Source organism: Cibotium barometz, chromosome 43 (assembly GCF_041138505.1).
Source record: "Cibotium barometz isolate CiBa-2024 chromosome 43, ASM4113850v1, whole genome shotgun sequence".
In the NCBI taxonomy this organism is placed as follows: domain Eukaryota; kingdom Viridiplantae; phylum Streptophyta; class Polypodiopsida; order Cyatheales; family Cibotiaceae; genus Cibotium; species Cibotium barometz.
In genome coordinates, this window is record NC_141088.1 from 18,809,755 (window position 1) to 18,832,495 (window position 22,741).

At 38.1% G+C, this 22,741-nt stretch overlaps 2 protein-coding genes across 2 annotated transcripts; both read left to right on the forward strand.

Moving 5' to 3' along the window:
• Positions 1-11,496: 11,496 nt before the first annotated feature.
• LOC147613641 (uncharacterized) lies at positions 11,497-12,216 on the forward strand (the record flags this gene model as incomplete). The annotated part of the gene is made up of 1 exon (XM_086781292.1): positions 11,497-12,216. A coding segment is annotated over exon 1 (720 nt), but the record flags the coding sequence as incomplete, so codon positions are not given.
• A 40-nt stretch (positions 12,217-12,256) lies between these two features.
• On the forward strand, positions 12,257-12,877 carry LOC147613642 (uncharacterized). The gene has a single exon (XM_086781293.1). The coding sequence runs from the start codon at positions 12,257-12,259 to the stop codon at positions 12,875-12,877; it is 621 nt and encodes a 206-aa protein (XP_086637419.1).
• The last annotated feature ends 9,864 nt before the right edge of the window (positions 12,878-22,741 follow it).

Genomic DNA, 22,741 nt, shown 5'->3' on the forward strand with positions numbered 1-22,741 from the left:
ACCAAGTATCTTATAGATGTAATTGGATCAGCTCGATCAGAAATGATCTTGACTACGTTAGAGTAAAAAGTTATCCTGGTGGAATCCCCCGTGCTTTCCGGTAAAGGAAGTTTTTCCGGGTTCGGTTTTGGAACAACCGACGGATTAATCTCTTATCCGGATATCCGTGGGTGAGGCCCCGAGTGTGGGACCCCTGTCCCGCGCGAGAAGTGCTACTTTCGCTGCTAGTATCCCGAATCTGTTGCTCGGTGGGAACAGGGATCTTACAGTTGGTATCAGAGCATTTGGTAAATAAAGATCAACTGAGAAGACAAATATGTCAGAAATTTATCTAGAAAGACAAAAAGGTTATAATTGTGTGATATAATTCATACAATTTGATATTCAAACTGAAACTCGTAATTTGGTAATTGGGTCTTCAAATGGAAGTACCGCAATTATATAGAATCCTTGACTTGCTTGAGGCCTAGACATGATGGTATTTACCTTATAATTCCAAGGGCCGTGACTACCGTATATACCGAGAGTATAACTGCAGCTCTTTACTAACAGTATATACGAGTAAATCTAAGACTTGAAATTATAAGCGTTAATGCTATCCAGATGATGATTTCGAATGTGATTGATATGATTTTTAATTCTGTTTGAGAATTGATGAATTGATTTGGATTTTGATTGAAAATTCTGATTGAAAAATGATGATTTTTAAAAATTAGTTGAAATATAATGAAACCACAATGAGGGGGAATGGGACGAGTCCCTGTGATGATATTCATAACTAGAATGATGATAATGAATTCAGCAAATCACTATGAGATTAGTGGGTTGTGCTGTCAGATTGCTAGTGTTAATACTTGACCGGTAGATTAAGTTAAGGGATGTCAAATTGAGAACTTGCTTGACTGAAATTTCCGTGGAGGAATGTTCCGAAGGAAACTTTTCGGTCTAATGGACCATTATCATGTTAAAGATATGAATGATATGATCTGAATGAATTGTTATTTAATGATGAGTTCTATATAAGGGATATTTATCCCAGTGTTCTGTTGGGTTGACCAGAATATAAGGAACCCCAGAATAAAATTGGATCTTAAGAAAAAGAGCTGTCCTCTACCTTGCGAGATGAGGACATCTCGCACTTTTTAAGTGGGGTAGAATGTAAGATTCCTCCCCAGCCTTTGAGGTATACAAGAGTAAGAATCTCCCTTTCTGATCTTATAATTATTCCCTCTCTAAAATAAAAGAAAGTTTCTGTTTAAAAAAGGAAGACCCTTTCCCTAGAATACTTCTCAGGGGTCCCACCTGTTTTAAGGATTTAGAACAATGAGTTCAGAAGTGAGAATCGGTATTTTGGATACCAAGGTTTTGGTTTTCATTCGAGTACGGCCCAAAAGAAGTTCTTTATCTCTTGGGGAGTATAAGAAGTTATCCCCCAGATATTGTGACCCTTATATCTGAATTCAATGAAAGTACGTGACTTAGCCTACAAGCTTCTTTTATCTCCTCATCTCAAAATTCTTAATGCCTTCTATAGAAAAATGTGTCAAACAAATCATGGAAAACTTCAGTGGTTGGCAAGTTACCGTTGGCTTCTAGGTTACGCTAGCTCCTTCCTTTATATAAGTCGTAACTTTTACTTGTCGCTCACAGTAATCTTACTCCCATCAATCTCCTTTCTTAATCTCCTTCATGGCTTGGCAACAGGAATTAGTTTTATCCATGATGATTTCTCACCTTCAAGACGCAAGAGAGTCTGTGAAGAAAGACTTTATAGAACAGTATGAGCGCTCACTTTTTCCTCACCTAGGAACTTCTGTAGCTCAGACCAAATGGCGGACCTATCAAAACATAACTAGGGTAACACCCTGGGGTCAGCAACACTTTCGTAACAATGTCCGCTTAGCCATGGTTATTGAAGCTTTGGGTTTGGGTCCCCGATACTACTGCGTCATGAGATCAAGGCATCTTGGGTTTTCTTAGCGGGTCTTCTTACTGGCGTGTTTTCTTCCTCATGAGAAGATATGCCTTTATCCCGTTTTTTGCTTGTCTCTCAGAGGTCCTTTTGTTAGATCACCTCATACCACTGAGATAGGTGCGGCAATAACCAGCAGAATCATTCCCATAGATGAGTTACCCTATACTTGTGCAGCTTGTGAGTGTTGCTTTTGTGACCATATGATGGACGGGCTTATGGAAGTGTAAAGAGTTCTTCTATCTTTACTGTATAAGTTCTGAGAATGAATAAAGTTTAAATCTTGTTCTTATTTTGAATCTTACTCTCTTTAAGACTTTTCTTGGGGTTAATCTTGATTAAAATTTTTCTCTAAGTCTCATATTCGTGCATCTTGCGAAATTATCCCAGTTTGCGAGATGAGGACATCTCGCATTTTTTAAGTGGGGTAGAATGTAAGATTCCTCCCCCAACCCTTTTGATGTCTAGCATATTCCCCTGTAATCAATTCCTTTTCTGAGATATAAGAGATCTTGTTTGTGGCTGTTTTAACCTAGAGAGAGAAAATATTCTAGAGAGAGAATATTCAGATTTTGAATATTTTTGGATAGAAAAATATCTCATCTTATTAAAATAAGTTTCCCTGAAACAGAAATTCAAAAAGAATTTTTCAATGTGCAATTGGAATTAATTGGAAATGGGTATAAAGGACCTTAGTCTAAGGGTCTAGATTTTCAGAAATTTTTGGATTATGGTCCAATTAAGGTTCCTATGGGCCAATAGCATCAATCCATGTGTAGGGAGGAGATAAATCCAATTTGTAAAAGAAGATACCCAAAATGAGTAAATGCTCACATAAGATGAAGAGTTGAAAATGTAGAAGGTTTATTAGTAAAAAACTATGAGCAATAAAATTATGACACATATGTAAGGAAGGGGAGTTCTTTAAAGAAGGTGCAAATTTCACATAAGATGAAGATTTGAAAATGTACAAGGTTTATTAGTAAAAAACTATGAGCAATAAAATTTTGACACATATGTAAGGAAGGGGAGTTCTTTAAAGAAGGTGCATATTTCACATAAGATGAAGAGTTGAAAATGTACAAGGTTTATTAGTAAAAAACTATGAGCAATAAAATTTTGACACATATGTAAGGAAGGGGAGTTCTTTAAAGATGGTGCATATTTCACATAAGATGAAGAGTTGAAAATGTACAAGGTTTATTAGTAAAAAACTATGAGCAATAAAATTTTGACACATATGTAAGGAAGGGGAATTCTTTAAAGGAGGTGCATATTTCACATGCTTGAATGAGTTTTAAACTCAAAAATAATGTGATATTTTTATCTCTCATCTCTCTTGAACCAAACCAAATCAAAATGGAACCAAACCGAATCAAAAAGTAACCAAACTAGGTCCAAATCTAGTCCAAATTCAACCAAACTGACTTGGAAAATTCTAGAATCAATTTGTTTGGTTAGGAGATCAATTTTTCCTATAAATAAAAGCCTCCCCTTGTTGAAAAAAATATAGTGTCTTATGCATTATTACTCTACTCCACCTAAGCCAAGAACTGTGAATTCTTTAATAATTCACTAGTTTTTGACACTTCTCTCTTTCTTAAATCCCCATTGGTGGCTCCATCAACATACTAAACCAATTGATTGGTTGGGGGCCTCTACCATGAACAAAGAATCAAGCAAATTATAAGATAAGAATAGTGAATTTTGATCTTTTCTATAATTTCTCAATGATTCTCTCTTCTCAACCCCTCTCAAGCTTGAGAAGCTTAATTGGTATGGTTTTTGGAAATGCTATTGAAGTTAATTAATTAATGATAGTAAAGAATTACATAAAATTCTATTTATATTTAATTCTAATGGTTTTTCTCTCTCTCACTTAAGAAATGGTCATACTCATGACCCTTTTCAATCCAAATGAAGCTTTTCATAAGGCTTTTCCTTAATCCAAGATTAAGCTATGCTTGAGGCCAAATTAATGGCTTTTTTCTATGCTTTTAGTTTATGTATATTGATGATTCAATCCATTATGGATTGATGATCCAATTAGAGACCATTCTAATTATTTCCTTAATGATAAGCTTTATCCCTTAGAAAAAATTGAGATTTATCAGTCATAGTAGCGGAGCTATGGCAAAATTTTTATAGAAATTACGCATAAAATAATTTCATTCAAAGCATAAAAAGAGGACTTCCTACCATATTCTAGGAACTATCATCCTAGATAAATTAAAAGAATTTTATTATGCATGGAGATGTGTGTTTACATGTAGATGTAGATGTATGGATGTGAGTGTGAATGTGGAGGTGGATGTATGCATGGAGATGTGGATGTATGCATGTAGAAGTAGATGTATAGATGAGGATGTAAATGGAGATGTGGATGGATGCATGTAGATGTAGATGTATAGATGTGGATGTGAATGGAGATGTGGATATATGCATGTAGATGTAGATGTATAGATGTGGATGTGGATGTGGAGGTGGATGTATGCATGTAGATGTAGATGTATAGATGTAGATGTGAATGGAGATGTGGATGTATGCATGTAGATGTAGATGTATAGATGTGGATGTGGATGTGGAGGTGGATGTATGCATGTAGATGTAGATGTGGATGTGGATGTGGAGGTGGATGTATGCATGTAGATGTAGATGTATAGATGTGGATGTGAATGTGGAGGTGGATGTATGCATGTAGATGTAGATGTATGGAGGTGAATGTGAATGTGGATGTGGATGTATGCATAGAGATGTGGATGTATGCATGTAGATGTGAATGTACGCATATAGATGTGGATGTATGGATGTGAATGTGCATGTAGATGTGGATGTATGGATGTGGATGCATGAATGTGCATGTAGATGTGGATGTGAAAATAGATGTATGGATGTAGATGTGGATGTATGGATGTGAATGCGGATGTGGATGTGGATATATGTATGGATGTGAATATACGATATGTGATGTGAAGGAATCTGAAGTGATGAGATGGAAAATGATGTGATGGGATGAGTATACATATAAATGGAATATGGAATAAGTAATGTGGATTGATGAGGGATAATGTGGAAAAATGAAAGTTAAAATAGAAACTGTATTGTAAACTATTTGTAAATGCGGTTTGTAAATGACTGTTTTATGTCAAGAATGCTGGGGGAGCATTTTGACCATCTTGTGATTAAGGTCGTGGAGACCTAACTGATAAAGTTGCAACTGCTGACGGAGAGTCAATGACAGACGTCTCGCGTAGCAAGGTCGCCCGAGGTCTTGACCAGCCTCGGTGCGATTAAAATGGTGAGCTTCCGGTACGGTGGATGAGGGGCCAAGGAAGCGGCCTATGAGTGAAGCGCTAGGTCACCTGCGAAGGATCCTAGAGGGTGCTGACCATACGGTGCTCGGGCTTTGGGTCTCCCAGGATACCCACGCGTGCGTCGAGGAAGATATTGGAACAAGGAGTAGGAGTTGTTTTCTGAAATCGGGCATGGATCTGGTTGATTGACCTTGCTGGTCTTCAATGGATGAGTCCATGGCTCTTTATATGGATCTGTTGGTTGATCTTGCTGATCTTCAACGAGAGTCCATCTTGATAAGTGATTATATTGCCGAGTATTATGGGCTAGGAATTAGGAAACGGCCCGCGTCTTAGTTGCCAATGATGCCATAGATACTCTGATGAAGAAATGATGGGAAAATTAAGAATCAACTGGATAAATTGGAAGATGGCAATCAGTGATACTATGGTTTTATTAAAGGATTGTTTTAAACTGGTTGAATCTGTGAAAAGGCAATTTCATATTGGGTGTGTGAGTGGTGTGACTAGTTTTATTTTTGCATGAACATCCGGCTACGGAGCCTTGGAACTCTTTTCCTTGGTACCCGGGACAAAACCTAACCAAATTCTTAATTGGATCCCATCACTACAGTGGTTGGGCGGTTGGCTAACCCATGGGACTGGATGGGGTTAGGTTGGACTGATGGATCCGTAAATCGAGACTCAAACTTTTGTTTTTACGATAGATAAAATAAATCTCGGACAGTAACTGTTCTATGGATAGGAATCAACGGCTGTGCCTCTTGAATGGGGAAAAAAGTGTTGATCCCAATGATCCAAGTGCAAGTTTCTTCCTTGATCTGACCAAGTATCTTATAGATGTAATTGGATCAGCTCGATCAGAAATGATCTTGACTACGTTAGAGTAAAAAGTTATCCTGGTGGAATCGCCCGTGCTTTCCGGTAAAGGAAGTTTTTCTGGGTTCGGTTTTGGAACAACCGACGGATTAATCTCTTATCCGGATATCCGTGGGTGAGGCTCCGAGTGTGGGACCCCTGTCCCGCGCGAGAAGTGCTACTTCCGCTGCTAGTATCCCGAATCTGTTGCTCGGTGGGAACATGGATCTTACAGTTGGTATCAGAGCATTTGGTAAATAAAGATCAACTGAGAAGACAAATATGTCAGAAATTTATCTAGAAAGACAAAAAGGTTATAATTGTGTGATATAATTCATACAATTTGATATTCAAACTGAAACTCGTAATTTGGTGATTGGGTCTTCAAATGGAAGTACCGCAATTATATAGAATCCTTGACTTGCTTGAGGCCTAGACATGATGGTATTTACCTTATAATTCCAAGGGCCGTGACTACCGTATATACCGAGAGTATAACTGCAGCTCTTTACTAACAGTATATACGAGTAAATCTAAGACTTGAAATTATAAGCGTTAATGCTATCCAGATGATGATTTCGAATGTGATTGATATGATTTTTAATTCTGTTTGAGAATTGATGAATTGATTTGGATTCTGATTGAAAATTCTGATTGAAAAATGATGATTTTTAAAAATTAGTTGAAATATAATGAAACCACAATGAGGGGGAATGGGACGAGTCCCTGTGATGATATTCATAACTAGAATGATGATAATGAATTCAGCAAATCACTATGAGATTAGTGGGTTGTGCTGTCAGATTGCTACTGTTAATACTTGACCGGTAGATTAAGTTAAGGGATGTCAAATTGAGAACTTGCTTGACTGAAATTTCCGTGGAGGAATGTTCCGAAGGAAACTTTTCGGTCTAATGGACCATTATCATGTTAAAGATATGAATGATATGATCTGAATGAATTGTTATTTAATGATGAGTTCTATATAAGGGATATTTATCCCAGTGTTCTGTTGGGTTTACCATAATATAAGGAACCCCAGAATAAAATTGGATCTTAAGAAAAAGAGCTGTCCTCTACCTTGCGAGATGAGGACATCTCGCACTTTTTAAATGGGGTAGAATGTAAGATTCCTCCCCAGCCTTCGAGGTATACAGGAGTAAGAATCTCGCTTTCTGATCTTATAATTATTCCCTCTCTAAAATAAAAGAAAGTTTCTGTTTAAAAAAGGAAGACCCTTTCCCTAGAATACTTCTCAGGAGTCCCACCTGTTTTAAGGATTTAGAACAATGAGTTCAGAAGTGAGAATCGGTATTTTGGATACCAAGGTTTTGGTTTTCATTCGAGTACGGCCCAAAAGAAGTTCTTTATCTCTTGGGGAGTATAAGAAGTTATCCCCCAGATATTGTGACCCTTATATCTGAATTCAATGAAAGTAAATGACTTAGCCTACAAGCTTCTTTTATCTCCTCATCTCAAAATTCTTAATGCCTTCTATAGAAAAATGTGTCAAACAAATCATGGAAAGACGGTAGAACTTCAGTGACAAGTTACCGTTGGCTTCTAGGTTACGCTAGCTCCTTCCTTTATATAAGTCGTAACTTTTACTTGTCGCTCACAGTAATCTTACTCCCATCAATCTCCTTTCTTAATGTCCTTCATGGCTTGGCAACAGGAATTAGTTTTATCCATGATGATTTCTCACCTTCAAGACGCAAGAGATTCTGTGAAGAAAGACTTTATAGAACAGTATGAGCGCTCACTTTTTCCTCACCTAGGAACTGTAGGTCAGACCAAATGGCGGACCTATCAAAACATAACTAGGGTAACACCCTGGGGTCAGCAGCACTTTCGTAACAATGTCCGCTTAGCCATGGTTATTGAAGCTTTGGGTTTGGGTCCCCGATACTACTGCGTCATGAGATCAAGGCATCTTGGGTTTTCTGAGCGGGTCTTCTTACTGGCGTGTTTTCTTCCTCATGAGAAGATATGCCTTTATCTCGTTTTTGGCTTGTCTCTCAGAGGTCCTTTTGTTAGATCACCTCATACCACTGAGATAGGTGCGGCAATAACCAGCAGAATCATTCCCATAGATGAGTTACCCTATACTTGTGCAGCTTGTGAGTGCTGCTTTTGTGACCATATGATGGACGGGCTTATGGAAGTGTAAAGAGTTCTTCTATCTTTACTGTATAAGTTCTGAGAATGAATAAAGTTTAAATCTTGTTCTTATTTTGAATCTTACTCTCTTTAAGACTTTTCTTGGGGTTAATCTTGATTAAAATTTTTCTCTAAGTCTCATATTCGTGCATCTTGCGAAATTATCCCAGTTTGCGAGATGAGGACATCTCGCATTTTTTTAAGTGGGGTAGAATGTAAGATTCCTCTCCCAACCCTTTTTGATGTCTAGCATATTCCCCTGTAATCAATTCCTTTTCTGAGATATAAGAGATCTTGTTTGTGGCTGTTTTAACCTAGAGAGAGAAAATTTTCTAGAGAGAGAATATTCAGATTTTGAATATTTTTGGATAGAAAAATATCTCATCTTATTAAAATAAGTTTCCCTGAAACAGAAATTCAAAAAGAATTTTCCAATGTGCAATTGGAATTAATTGGAAATGGGTATAAAGGACCTTAGTCTAAGGGTCTAGATTTTCAGAAATTTTTGGATTATGGTCCAATTAAGGTTCCTATGGGCCAATAGCATCAATCCATGTGTAGGGAGGAGATAAATCCAATTTGTAAAAGAAGATACCCAAAAATGAGTAAATGCTCACATAAGATGAAGAGTTGAAAATGTAGAAGGTTTATTAGTAAAAAACTATAAGCAATAAAATTATGACACATATGTAAGGAAGGGGAGTTCTTTAAAGAAGGTGCAAATTTCACATAAGATGAAGATTTGAAAATGTACAATGTTTATTAGTAAAAAGCTATGAGCAATAAAATTTTGACACATATGTAAGGAAGGGGAGTTCTTTAAAGAAGGTGCATATTTCACATAAGGTCGTGGAGACCTAACTGATAAAGTTGCAACTGCTGACGGAGAGTCAATGACGGACGTCTCGCATAGCAAGGTCGCCCGAGATCTTGACCAGCCTCGGTGCGATTAAAATGGTGAGCTTCCGGTACGGTGGATGAGGGGCCAAGGAAGCGGCCTATGAGTGAAGCGGTAGGTCACCTGCGAAGGATCCTAGAGGGTGCTGACCATACGGTGCTCGGGCTCTGGGTCGCCCAGGATACCCACGCGTGCGTCGAGGAAGATATTGGAACAAGGAGTAGGAGTTGTTTTCTGAAATCGTGCATGGATCTGGTTGATTGACCTTGCTGGTCTTCAATGGATGAGTCCATGGCTCTTTATATGGATTTGATGGTTGATCTTGCTGATCTTCAACGAGAGTCCATCTTGATAAGTGATTATATTGCCGAGTATTATGGGCTAGGAATTAGGAAACGGCCCCTGAGTGGACAGGTGGTGAGCGTCCTAGTTGCCAATGATGCCATAGATACTCTGATGAAGGAATGATGGAAAAATTAAGAATTAACTGGATAAATTGGAAGATGGCAATCAGTGATACTATGGTTTTATTAAAGGATTGTTTTAAACTGGTTGAATCTGTGAAAAGGCAATTTCATATTGGGTGTGTGAGTGGTGTGACTAGTTTTATTTTTGCATGAACATCCGGCTAGGGGGCCTTGGAACTCTTTTCCTTGGTACCCGGGACAAAACCTAACCAAATTCTTAATTGGATCCCATCACTACAGTGGTTGGGCGGTTGGCTAACCCATGGGACTGGATGGGGTTAGGTTGGACTGATGGATCCGTAAATCGAGACTCAAACTTTTGTTTTTACGATAGATAAAATAAATCCCGGACAGTAATTGTTCTATGGATAGGAATCAACGGCTGTGCCTCTTGAATGGGGAAAAAAGCGTTGATCCCAATGATCGAAGTGCAAGTTTCTTCCTTGATCTGACCAAGTATCTTATAGATGTAATTGGATCAGCTCGATCAGAAATGATCTTGACTACGTTAGAGTAAAAAGTTATCCTGGTGGAATCGCCCATGCTTTCCGGTAAAGGAAGTTTTTCCGGGTTCGGTTTTGGAACAACCGACGGATTAATCTCTTATCCGGATATCCGTGGGTGAGGCCCCGAGTGTGGGACCCCTGTCCTGCGCGAGAAGTGCTACTTCCGCTGCTAGTATCCCGAATCTGTTGCTCGGTGGGAACAGGGATCTTACAGAATACAACCTGGATCCCTGATCTTTTCAATCTACACATATAAAAGAGGATGAAGTATACTCTTTGAGAGCAATGGGTTGGAGCCTCCCAGAGGAGATATCAGGCACACAGGATATAATAGCTACATTTGAGTCTATCAAGCATAGTGAACTTCTTTCTCCTACAAAACATGGTGTTCGACCAAAGAAGAGGACAAAGATTCAAGATGCACAAGCACAATCAATAGCTTCAAACTCATAGGCTCTTGGTGTGAGTGTACCTCCTAACACTCCTCTAGACAACACAAACCAATCTTCAAAGGCACAAGTAATCCAAGCAACACCTTTGGTGTCACTTGAAGTCAAGGGTGTTGAAAGAACCTTTGACTTTCCAGACATGGTTAAGAAGAAGGGTAAAAAGGATGGTTCAGGATTTCACATGTTTGAAAAATACTTTCCATTTGGCTCAACCACACAGTTTCCTATTGATGTTGGTAGATGCTATGAGGCACCACCTTTATATGCCTATAGAACACTTTGTTGGGATTATGTGCAAAAGTTGACATCATCTTTTGTAAAGAATCCCATGAATCCAGCAACAGTAGCATACCTCATGCCCTTTTTGGAGGAGAGTGATGTGAAGCGACCCATGCATCGTGACGAGGTGGAAGTGGATAAGCTACATTCTTACTCCTATTGGATCATATCAGGTCTTCACTCAATCCATGCGGCAAAGATCTATATCCTAAGTAGCACTCATCGATGCCTAGCAACCAAACATCTATATGCCACAAGGAATGCAAGAATCTTGGTGGACTGTCCTGCTGAAATGTGCATTGAGCTTTCTAGGATGACAAATATGGAATCCCACAATGTTATGAAGAATGGTCCTTATCTTGAGCAACTTCAACAAGTAAGGGATCAATGGATAGCATTTGGGTCTCCACCAAAACCTCAACAAGGGCTTCCAAAGGGTAGTCCTCAAAGAGTACCATGGGAGGTAATGATGTACAACCTTAGCTTGTCTTATTCAAGATGCATTTGGTGTTTTCTTTCTCATTTCATATTTTTATTTTTGATAGAGATTTCTAGAATACATTGGAGAAAAGTGTGCATCACGTGATTGTCATATGATAGTGAGCACACAAGAGATATTTGATGGTTGGATTACCATCATGAAGAGATACTCAAAGGGGGAGCTTTCATCTCAAGAGGATACCACCACAAAGAAGGGAAGGCAGCCTTCTCCCGCAACTTTTCGTTGCCTTATGGGTCTAAAGGATAGGGACATCCTCACATTACAAAAGAAAGTTAATGATGGACACATCGTCTTTCTTAGAAACAAATGGGACAAAGAGGATGTTGTTGACATGGAGACAAGGGCAAAGCAAATCAAGCAAGATAGGGTGCTCCATGAGGAGCTAGTTTCTCTCTTCAATGCCTCAACTCATGCTAGCAATAGTATGATGAAGAGTTGGGAAGATCTTGTTGCTGAATACGACATCACCAACGATGTATACACAAAGATTTTAGGTGTTTGCAGTGATTGGGTGTCAAAAAAGCTCACACGTGGGGCTGATGCAGGACCATTGCCAAATGGTGCAAAAGACATTGTGAACTTTCTTATTGTGAAGAAGCAAGATCCTCTTCATTCTTCTACTAGCTTACCTTGGCAAGTATATATTGTGGGGTGCAACCTTGAGGCATTCGATCTTATATACAATGTGTATAAAGATCTTATTACCATTGGTGTGGTTGTCCTAGAAGCGGCACATGGAGCTGGGGGCATGACATGGGATTCTATCATGTTTGGAAAGGTGGTCTTCACATTGTTAAAAATGACATGTGAGCCTAAGCAATTCATTTTGTTCATTTCTCAACCGCAAACAAATGGCAGCTATGGAGGAGGCCCTTGAGAATCTTTCATGCAAGTACCATATGCAAGTTGGAAGTGTTGACTTCCTACCAATGGCCAAGAGTCTTGCTTTTGGGGCCATGGATTCATTTGTTGTGTTGACACTTGCGACCATGGAGAAAAGCTTCATCAATCTAGATCGATATGTTGGAAATTCCAACAAGCCATGCATTTTGGATAATGAATCCATTGAAGCCATTGACAAAGAAGGAAAGGATGGAGAGCTTGAAGAAGAAAAAACTATTGCAAAGGCCATATTTAGAAAGAAAAAGAAGGTCATCAAGGCTACAATCAAGGCATTCAATGATGCACATGAGGTTGTATGTGATATATTCTCATGTGGTGTTGCATCAACGCTCGCATTGGAACATCACATGAAGACTATTGCAGTGGTGTGCAATAGTCAAGAGCAAAGAGAGATTGAAGCGGCATGTTGGAGAGCCCATGAGAGCGCCAACCCACCTACAAGTGCTCAAGAGGTTCCTCCCATTGGTGCTCTAGCTCTTGACCTACTGCCGGAGGGTGTGGATGAATCAAGCCAAGACATAGCAAATATTATTATGAAAGAGAGGTTGAAGGCTACTTCAGGTGTTTGAACCTCTCTATCTCTAACTTTTGTCAATGAGAACACTATGGTGTAAGGTTGAACTTGTGTTTTGGAGGATGATTTCATGACATAACATTTCCTACATATTTTCTCATTTTGTGGTGCTATCTAAAGCAAGCCTTACAAGCCTATTTCTCTCAGTTTTGTGTTTATTGTTTAAGAGTCCTTATTTCTAGAAATATTTTCATCATATTGTACCTAAAATTGGTTGCAAAAAGTTTGTGCTTCTGTATTAAAATACAAGTATGAAGTACATGATAATGTTGGAAGAAATATTTTCTTGTATGGTATAGCTAGAATGCTTCAATCAATTATTATTACATTACTTTGATCCAAATATTGGTATTGGTTTTCTCTAAAGTTTTGTGTCCTTCAATATTTTGCCATGTGGTCAAATATATTAGAAGAAAATGTTTTGTCATACAACTACATTGAGTTTTTCAATTTCAATTGTAGTGCTTTGATTGAAACATTGGTATGACTTGTATTATCAAAGGTGTCAATGTGGTGTCTATTGATATTAGGCCACATGATCTAATATTTTTTCTCTTGAAATATGTTTTTCTAAGTATGCTCAACATGCATGTCCTACATGCACATCAATGTGGAATATTGTAGCATGTGTGTATGAAAAAATATTCTAAAATGTTCATTGCAACTATATACATTGTTGTATCTTAATTCAATAGTCATATAATATTACTTTTTGAGATTTTTTTGCCAGATGGTCAAAAATATATTTTGATGAAGTATCTACCATCCATGCATACTATTTGCATATTAAATTTAATGTCTTATACAATGTATATATGGAATAGTACAATAAACTTAGCCCTATTGAACTATATATAATGTTTTTATCTTAGCTTACTAGCTCTAAAATGAAAAAAAAAACTTGTAAGAGACTAGATGTCTATTTTGTTCTTAACCTTTGTGTTGTATGATAGAATGATTCAAATTTGACTAAGAATAGTCTATTTGCATATTTGGCAGATTTGAGCAGAGCAAACAAAGTAAGTGATGTGGCCTTGGCGAAAAGTGCTACCAAACTATGTGTGATACTTGATCTCAATGGTCTTCTTTTACAACGTTGTTTTTCCACATCAAAGAGGTTCCAAAGTTTTCGAGTGGGCAAGCAATGGGTTGTTCTTCGACTAGGATGCATTGAGTTTCTTGAAGCTACATTTGCAAGATTCCAAGTGGGAGTTTGGTCTACAGCTTCACACAAAAATGTCATCGCAATAATCAATTGCTTGGAGAGCTATGCAAAAAGGAGATATCCTTTTTTCATGATTTGGGGACAGGAGAAATGCCATACGCATCCACTCAAGATCATCTATCAGCCAGACAAGATGGGGGTGGAAGCAATGTTCAAGCCCCTTCAGTATGTGTGGAACGAATATGGCAATGTTTGTGAACATAGCAAGACTATTTTGATAGATGATAGTCCCTACAAGGGGTGTCCTAACCCTCTTGAGAACTGCATCTATCCACAGACATTTGATGTTAACCAAGGAGACTCAATCTTGATTGAGGAACTTCTACCCTACTTGACTCGCTTAAGTGGATCCCATGATGCACGTGAAGTCATAAAATTTGATCGATATGGACTTGAGCCAGTTCAATATGGACATGAGTTGTACACACAATTCAAGGTTGTGATTGACACATGGCTTAAAGGAGATGATAATGCTATGTCATCTTCATCATCAGTACAACCCAAGAACATCAATCGTGGAGATGGAATATATATGAAACAATCTTCAATCACTTCTTGCTTGAAGAGATCATCAATTGTACAAGGATCATCATCAAGAGTCTCAATTCATCCAACCCATCCATTGGGTGTCTCACAAGTATCGAGGTTAAAGCGGATTCCTTTGGTTTCTACTCTAAAGGATATGGAAGCAATGCAACTTGCTCATCAGCTAGGATATAAGGATGACTACATAAATGGTCGTGTAGCTAGACACTTCATAAAAAACCTTCAAAAATTGTACTTTCCACGAAAATGATGTGACACAAAAATAATACACTCTTTTCTACAACTTGTACCTTGGTGTTTATAAATGCGTTCAACATCAGAGAGACTAGCTCAAGATTTCTGGATTGTGATTTCATGGAAGAATTCATTGTATTATATACAAGCTCCTCAATGAAGAATGATATTCTAAATGTAATTTGATGGAGAAAATGTGTTTTTATGAAAAGGTATACTAATTGTGCTTTGATATTAAATGAATGCGTGCATGAATGCAAAATATACTAGAAAAGTTTAAATCTCAAATTAGTCTCGGTACTGTTGTTTTTAATTTTATTTTCAAGTATATTGTTGAAGTTATATTGGAAGAAGCAATTTCTTGTATGGTAGCTAGAATGCTTGAATCAATTCCAATTGCATTACTTTGATCCAAATATTTGTCTAAAGTGTCGGATCTTTTGATGTTTTACCACATGGTCAAATATATAGGAAGAATTTTTTTTGTATCATATAGCTATAATGCTTTTGCCAATTGCAATTGCACTGCTTTGATTGAAATATTGGTATGACTTATATTATCAAAGGTATCAAGTTGGTGTCTATTGATATTTGGCCACATGGTCGAATATTTTTCCTCTTAAAATATGTTTTTCTAAGTATGATCTACACATATGTCTTGTATGCATATTAATGTGGGAAGTGTTGTAGCATGTGTGTATGGGAATACATTCTAAAATGTTCATTGCAACTATATGCATTGTTGCTTCTTAATTCAATAGTCCTATAATATTGTCTTTTGTGATCTTTGGCCACATGGTCAAAAATATACTTTTATGAAGTATCTTGTGGTCATGTAGCTAGACACTTCATTAAAAAACTTTAGAATTTTACCTTCCGCAAAAATGATGTGACAAGGCAACAATACATTCATGTCTCTAACTTATACCTTGGTGTTTATAATTGGAGACTAGCTCAAGGTTTTTGGGTTATGATTTCATAGAAGACTTGATTGTTTTGTAAACAAGATCATCGTGGAAGAGTGATATTCTAACTATATTTTGATGGAGAGAACGGGCTTTGATGAAAAAATATACCAACTGTGCTTTGATATTAAATGACTGCAGTATGAATGCAAAGTATACTAGATATATTAAATCTCAATTTAGTCTCATTATTGTTGTTTTGATTTTTATTTTCAAGGGTAACGTAGATATCCTTTTTCCAACTTAGAAACATTCAGCACAAATATAGACAAGAAGAATATAGTGTGCTTTGATCTCAAATAATTCTAAGTAATATTTTTTGGGATTTTCTTTTCGAGACTTAACCACACATACATATTCTTTCCAACTTACTAGAAAGAGCTAACCAGAATTATAACCATACTATTATATTGTATGGCGACTATGCATATGTAGTCAAAGGTCAAGGGTTGGAGAGAGAGAGAGAGAGAGAGAGAGAGAGAGAGAGAGAGAGAATGCATTGATGTCCAAGCATCATGTATTAATATAAAGTGAAGTAAAGAAGAAATTCCTTAGGAAAACACACATACTCTATAGTTTTCTAGTTATTTTTTCAACATTTAATTTGCTTTATTCTCATAGATAAGGTAAACTTTTAGGTCTGGCTATAAAAATACAAATATTTCTATACAAAATGCACAAAAAATAGGTCTATTTCTCAAAGTGGGACTTAGGAAATTCCCAAATTTCCCAATATGGTGTTTTGCTTGGAAGGCTTTGCATCCTCTCGCAATGGAATTGTATGCTGACATATGCTTGGATCAACTCCTTTGAGGTCTTTATAACTCCAAGCAAAAACATCGCGATACTCCTTTATTGTTTGAGTTAATAACTTCTCCTCATCTAAGGACAAGTCTGTGGCAATCCACACATAGCGAGGCTCTTCTCCTGGCTTAGCGATATCAATTTTTTTTGCATCTTCTGGACCATCATATGAAATCCTTGGCATGCTTGGCTTTTGTCGCATGGGCTGTTGAAGAACAATCTTCCGATCTTGAAGAGTGTACTGTGTGAAGTTGGGGGGAACATTGAGACGTTGTTCTTGTCCACTTGAGTCGTCACTCATTGAAGACCATGCGGTTTTGAGCTCTCCTTTGCAATCTTGCATCAGATTTTTTTGTTCAACCGTTATCTTTGCACTTTCGACATTCTCTTTTGAATCGGTTTTAGACTTGAGTTTTGGTTTTTGTTTCTTTGTTTTTTTTACAATTTTTGCAACAGTTTTTAGCTTTTCTCCTGGTTGGAATCCATCTGATCGTTTTACTTGGTCTTTGATACTATCTTGTGCTTGGACATAGTATAGATATCTGTTCTTTCCTGAGAAGTGAGGTGGTGGTCAAGAGTGTTCATTCTTAAACTCCTCCTTTTCTTTTTGTAGTCTCTCACGTCGTTCCCTCTCATCTTGTTTACGGATTCTCTTATGACTCTTACAGCATTTACGTTTAGGTCAGCTTCGAGGGATCTCTACTTGAACCTCCCTTCCTCTCAAGAGTAGGCATGCCTTTCCTAACTCTTCCTCAGGGATTATCACATCATTATCAAAATCAGAGTCCCATCCATCTTCCTTATCAGCATCATTAGCAGATTCGAGTGTTAAATCCTCCACTGAGACTTCCTCTACATGCAGTGCTGTTGTGGATGCATCTCCATAGTACAAAACATCTAGAAGGTCACGTGGTTGTACCATTCGTATAGGAATAATGTCATATCCATCTGAGTCACAAAATTGAATTGTCTTAGGTAAAGCACATGTCGATAATGTTGCAAGGACATGACCCATTCTAGTGGATCAATTAAGTGCTCAGGGAAGGGTTGTGGAATGTATGCCTCATCTGATACACTTCGATTACCCTTAAGTCTCTCAGTGTTGAAATCCCTACATGAGGCTCCACACATCCACAGATCTTCTCGCCCATCTGACAATGTAACTCTTGAGCCCTCAGATAAAGCAGAATCAAACTCATCTATTGGAGACCTTGTTACATCACGATATGAGTGATTCTTTAGGTTGACCCCTGTGATGACAGAATCATGTCGGAGGTACAAATAATTGTATCCCCAATCTTGAATCATTTGAAATTGTCGCATGAATGGTCTACCCAATATCACTTCATAGTTTGGATGTTTTCCAAAATCCACTACTGCAAAGGTGTGCTCATATTCAATCCCACATGTGGTGACCAATATGTTCTCAAGCAGCCCAAGGGGATGTTCTAAGCTTCCATCTGCTAGCTGCAAGCGCATCCTAGTACTCCTAATAGCTGGTTTGCCCCACTTTTCCCAAATGGACTTTGTCACTGCCCACTCCTGCACCACTATCAACAAGTATTGCAGTTGAAGCTACTTTTCGCACTTCTAATGGGAGGGTAGCATTTCCCTGATCATCCTCACAAAATTTTCCTACTTTGTTGATAGGAACTAGCATAACATGCTTTGTCTCAGGGTGTATAGTACAATGATGGTGACCCTTTTGTAGCAATACCTGCTCTGACAAGCATGTGGCAAGAGTGTGGCAATATCATTCCACAACTCAGGTTGAAGCTTTATCAAATCAAGCAAAGGTAAGGTACAAGCCACTGGTGCTGACAAAATAGCTTGCACGATACCCATATCCATGTCCTTTGTCAGCCTTTTATGCATGGAGGGTATCCTCAAGGTTTGAGAACAGTTCTCATATTCTCCCAAATATGATGGTAAGGTTTTCATTGTATGCTTACTTCTAGGAGAAACAACTGTTTGAACTTCCTCCTGGATGCTTGGGCATCTAAAGTTGTTTTCTGTGCCCCTGGTAAAATCCACCTCAGAGAATGGAGGTGAAATAATAGAGGACATATTCTCATTAACTTTCTCATGAACTGCTGCCCACATCTCATTTGCCATGTCATCGTTAGCATCAATAACTTCATCATTGCATGGGAAGGCAAGGCTAGGTGGTGGCAAAATACCTTCTTTCAATGGGGTGGCAACTTGTGCAGACTTCTCGCTATGAGATTGTGAGATGAGCTCACTTTTTATTTCCCAACTTGATGACACTTCTGGTATGGTTTCTAATGTTGGCTTAAGAAAGGTTGGGCCCCGAGGGATAGGTGGAGGTGGGCCCTCAAGTATTGATTGAGCTTCCTTAATGAGTTGCTGATGTACAGCTAGATTGATCTTTTCCTCACGAGGGTTTGGGTATTCTTGAAGCTTCTTGGGTAGCTCAGATAAAGTTGCAATGCGACTTCTATGAGCATCAATGATTGCATCTAGAGTCTCGTTCACCTTACCCACAAAAACAGAACCCCCAGAACTATCCTCGGTCGTGCTAGCCTCATCTTGTTTAGCACTAGGCCCAGGTTGAGGTTGATGCTCCTCATGCACTTCTTGGGATGTAAAAGTTTGATCCCTCATGTTTTGTTTAGAGACTTCTTGAGAACTAGTGGATGCACTTTTAGTTCGCTTGTTTGTGGTTCTTTTTCCTCCTAGTGGTCTTTTTTCTATTGGAATGTAGGGTCTTGTCCACTAGATTTGCCTTTGCATCCCTAGTTCGAGGCGTCTCATCAGTCTGCATTTCGGCATTTCGTGTCTGTGATCTAGTCATGACTCTAAGTGGCACGACATCCTCATTCTCTGATGAAGGTGGCGATGGAACTGTCCCTACAAGGTTGAGTGAGACCTTTGGTTGAGAGGTGCCTTCCTCATGTGGTTTCAGCAAAAAACAATCCTTTGGGAAGTGTTCTACACAACACCCTAGACAATATCTTTCAATTGGTGGAAACTGTGGTATTGTTGTATTGGATCGAGCTGCTTGCCTTGAGCGATGTGGACAATCATGAGCCCAATGGGGTTCTCCGCACTCATAACAGGGTCCCATTAGTTTGGCTTCTACTTTCCTTTACTGCCAATGACCTGAGGGGCCTGGAGTCCTAGGTTGGTAGCCGCCTAGCAACATCAAAGAATTTTGTTCCCCTAGGTTGAGCCTCCAGTGCTTGGCTTGGATATGCGGGACTTTCAAAGAGACTTTCCTTGGATGAATATGATGCATATTCCTCCTCCACATAGCCAGGGTTTACCAAGTCTCTACACATATTTGAATTGTCGTAGTAGCAGGAGGTTGAGCTCCAAGAACAGGTCGTGCTTGCTCTTGTGCCATCGGTGGCTGACGTTCAAAATTAGTATACTGTTGATGCATTTGTGGAGTCACTCCACCCCTTTGCTGCTCACGCTCCTGTCTCATTCTTGCAATGCGAGTACATTCCTGTGTGGTGTGGGTAAAGTTCCAAGCACAGGCCTGGCACCACTTCTTTGTGGGCTAGTTTGTGACTAGAGGAGAAAAGGTATTACATTCTTTGGTTTTATGGATACCACCACATGCTCCACAAAGATGAGGACCTGTAGGTAGTACACTCCTCATTCGCTACTGCTGTTGTTGTGGCTGCATGGGTGGGCGATAGGTCTATCCCAATCTTCTTAGTACTAGAAGACCGTATTAGGTAAAGTGGGAAAAATCCCATTCCCACATTGAAAAATTTAATGCATTTAATCTAGAATCTACCTTTTTCAACCTATAAAAAATTTTAAAATGGTTTGCTTTATCAAGTAATGCTAGATCGAACCTAGCTTGATCTTAGAAATAGAAAGGTTTCAAGATTTTTTAGATCCACCACTTGTATATTTTACAATTGAAGAGGATTTTCAGATCCACCACTTGGCCATTCTACAGTCCATAAGAACCCAAGATCAGATTCTACCATTTGGTCAATCTAGACCCCCAATTAAAAACAATGGTACAAGAGATTGTATATTGAGAGTCCCCTTAGAGTAGGATGCACTCTTCAATTTAAGACTTCATTGTAATGAACAAGACTAAATGAACAAGACTAAATGAACAAGAATTTTAAAAATTGACATGGTGAAGGTATCCTTATATACACAACCACTACAAATTAACATTATTAAGGATAGAAAGAGTCTCCTTGGAGTAGGATGCACTTTGTCAAAATTACGATTATAATATTTCATTTTGATGAAACTTATTCTACTAAAGAAATAATAAAACTTTTGCATTAACAACCAAAAGATAAAAGGAGTCCCCTTAAAGTAGGATGCACTTTGTGGATGCATAAGAGGAGTCTACTTAGACTAGGATGCACTCCATCTATGAATTTATTTATTGTGTTAAAAATTGTTCAATGCATTGCAAAGATACACAATTGAACAGTCTGCTCCCAAAGTTGGCAAAATTACAAAGACCCTCTATATTTTGTTATAATAGAGACCATTTACAAAGACCATTTACATTCAATTATAAAAGGGAGTAACAAAATGTGCTAGTATCATGGGAGTGTAATTTTGATTTTAAGGGGTTCTAGCTCCACCACATGGTAGAGCTAGAATTTTGAGCCAGCTCTACCATGTGGAGCTACAACACATTGAGGAGGATTTAAAGATTTTTAGATCCACCACTTGGCCATTCTACAGTCCATAAAAAACCAAGATATACCATTTGATTGATCTAGACCCCCAGTTACAAACATTGATACAAGAGATTGTATATTGAGAGTCCCCTTAGAGTAGGATGCACTCTCCAATTTTAAATAAAGCTTCATTGTAATGAACAAGACAAAATGAACAAGATTTTATAAATTGAGGTGGTGAAGGTATACTTATATATACAATCGCTACATATTAACATTATTAAAGATAGAAAGAGTCTCCTGGAGTAGGATGCACTTTGTCAAAATTACGGTTAAAAGATTTCATTTTGATGAAGCTTATTCTACTAAAGAGTCCCCTTAAAGTATGATGCACTTTGTCAATAGGTATACTTATATATACAATCGCTACATATTAACATTATTAAAGATAGAAAGAGTCTCCTGGAGTAGGATGCACTTTGTCAAAATTACGGTTAAAAGATTTCATTTTGATGAAGCTTATTCTACTAAAGAGTCCCCTTAAAGTATGATGCACTTTGTCAATAGATAAAAGGAGTCTCCTTAGAGTAGGATGCACTCCATCTACGACTCCATTATAATAAAACATTGTAAATGAAAATGAATTTATTTTTTTGTGTTAAAATATGTTTAATGCCTTGCAAAAGGCACACAATTGAACAGCACGCTCTCGAAGATGGCCAGATTACAAAGACCCTTTATATTTTATTATAATAGAGACCATTTACATTCAATTACAAAAGGGAGTAACAAAATGTGCTAGTGTCATGGGGGTGTATTGGTTGAATGAGGTATTGAGCTTCTTTTTAAGCATGTTCATTTTGTGTACTCACAAGATCACACACTTAGATTATTCTCAATCATTATCTTGATTATCATCTTGGTTGTTGAACACATTGTAGTAGCTATCATCAAGTTTCAATGTATTCTTGTTGTTGTACAAAACATGGAGACCCCAAAAGAAATGAACTTTTTTGAAAAAAAACTCGTGTAGTTATTTGTCTGAAATGGACAATGTAGCGAGATATTTGCCTTGTTGCTCATATTGAGGTGTCTAGCATGCAGTCCAACGTCAATCACTTTATCTCTTCACTTTAGATCTAGCACTTGTCTATTATAGAGCTGAAAAGGATTTCTTGATCCATGACTTATCCATTCTAGATCCTGTTCCACCACTTGGACATTATAGAGCTAGACTTCAGTGGATGCAAGCTCCACCAAACCGTAGATCTAGACTCAAAATTCTAGTCGTATTGTATGACTTCCAAAGGTTTAGGTCTACCACACATGGATACTAGCTCCACCATGTGGTAAGGCCAAAATTCCATGAAGAGACCATGGCTGCTACCTCCACCACATGGTGGAGCTAGAGCTCAATAAGATACCACATGGTGGAGCTCACTAGCTCCATGAAA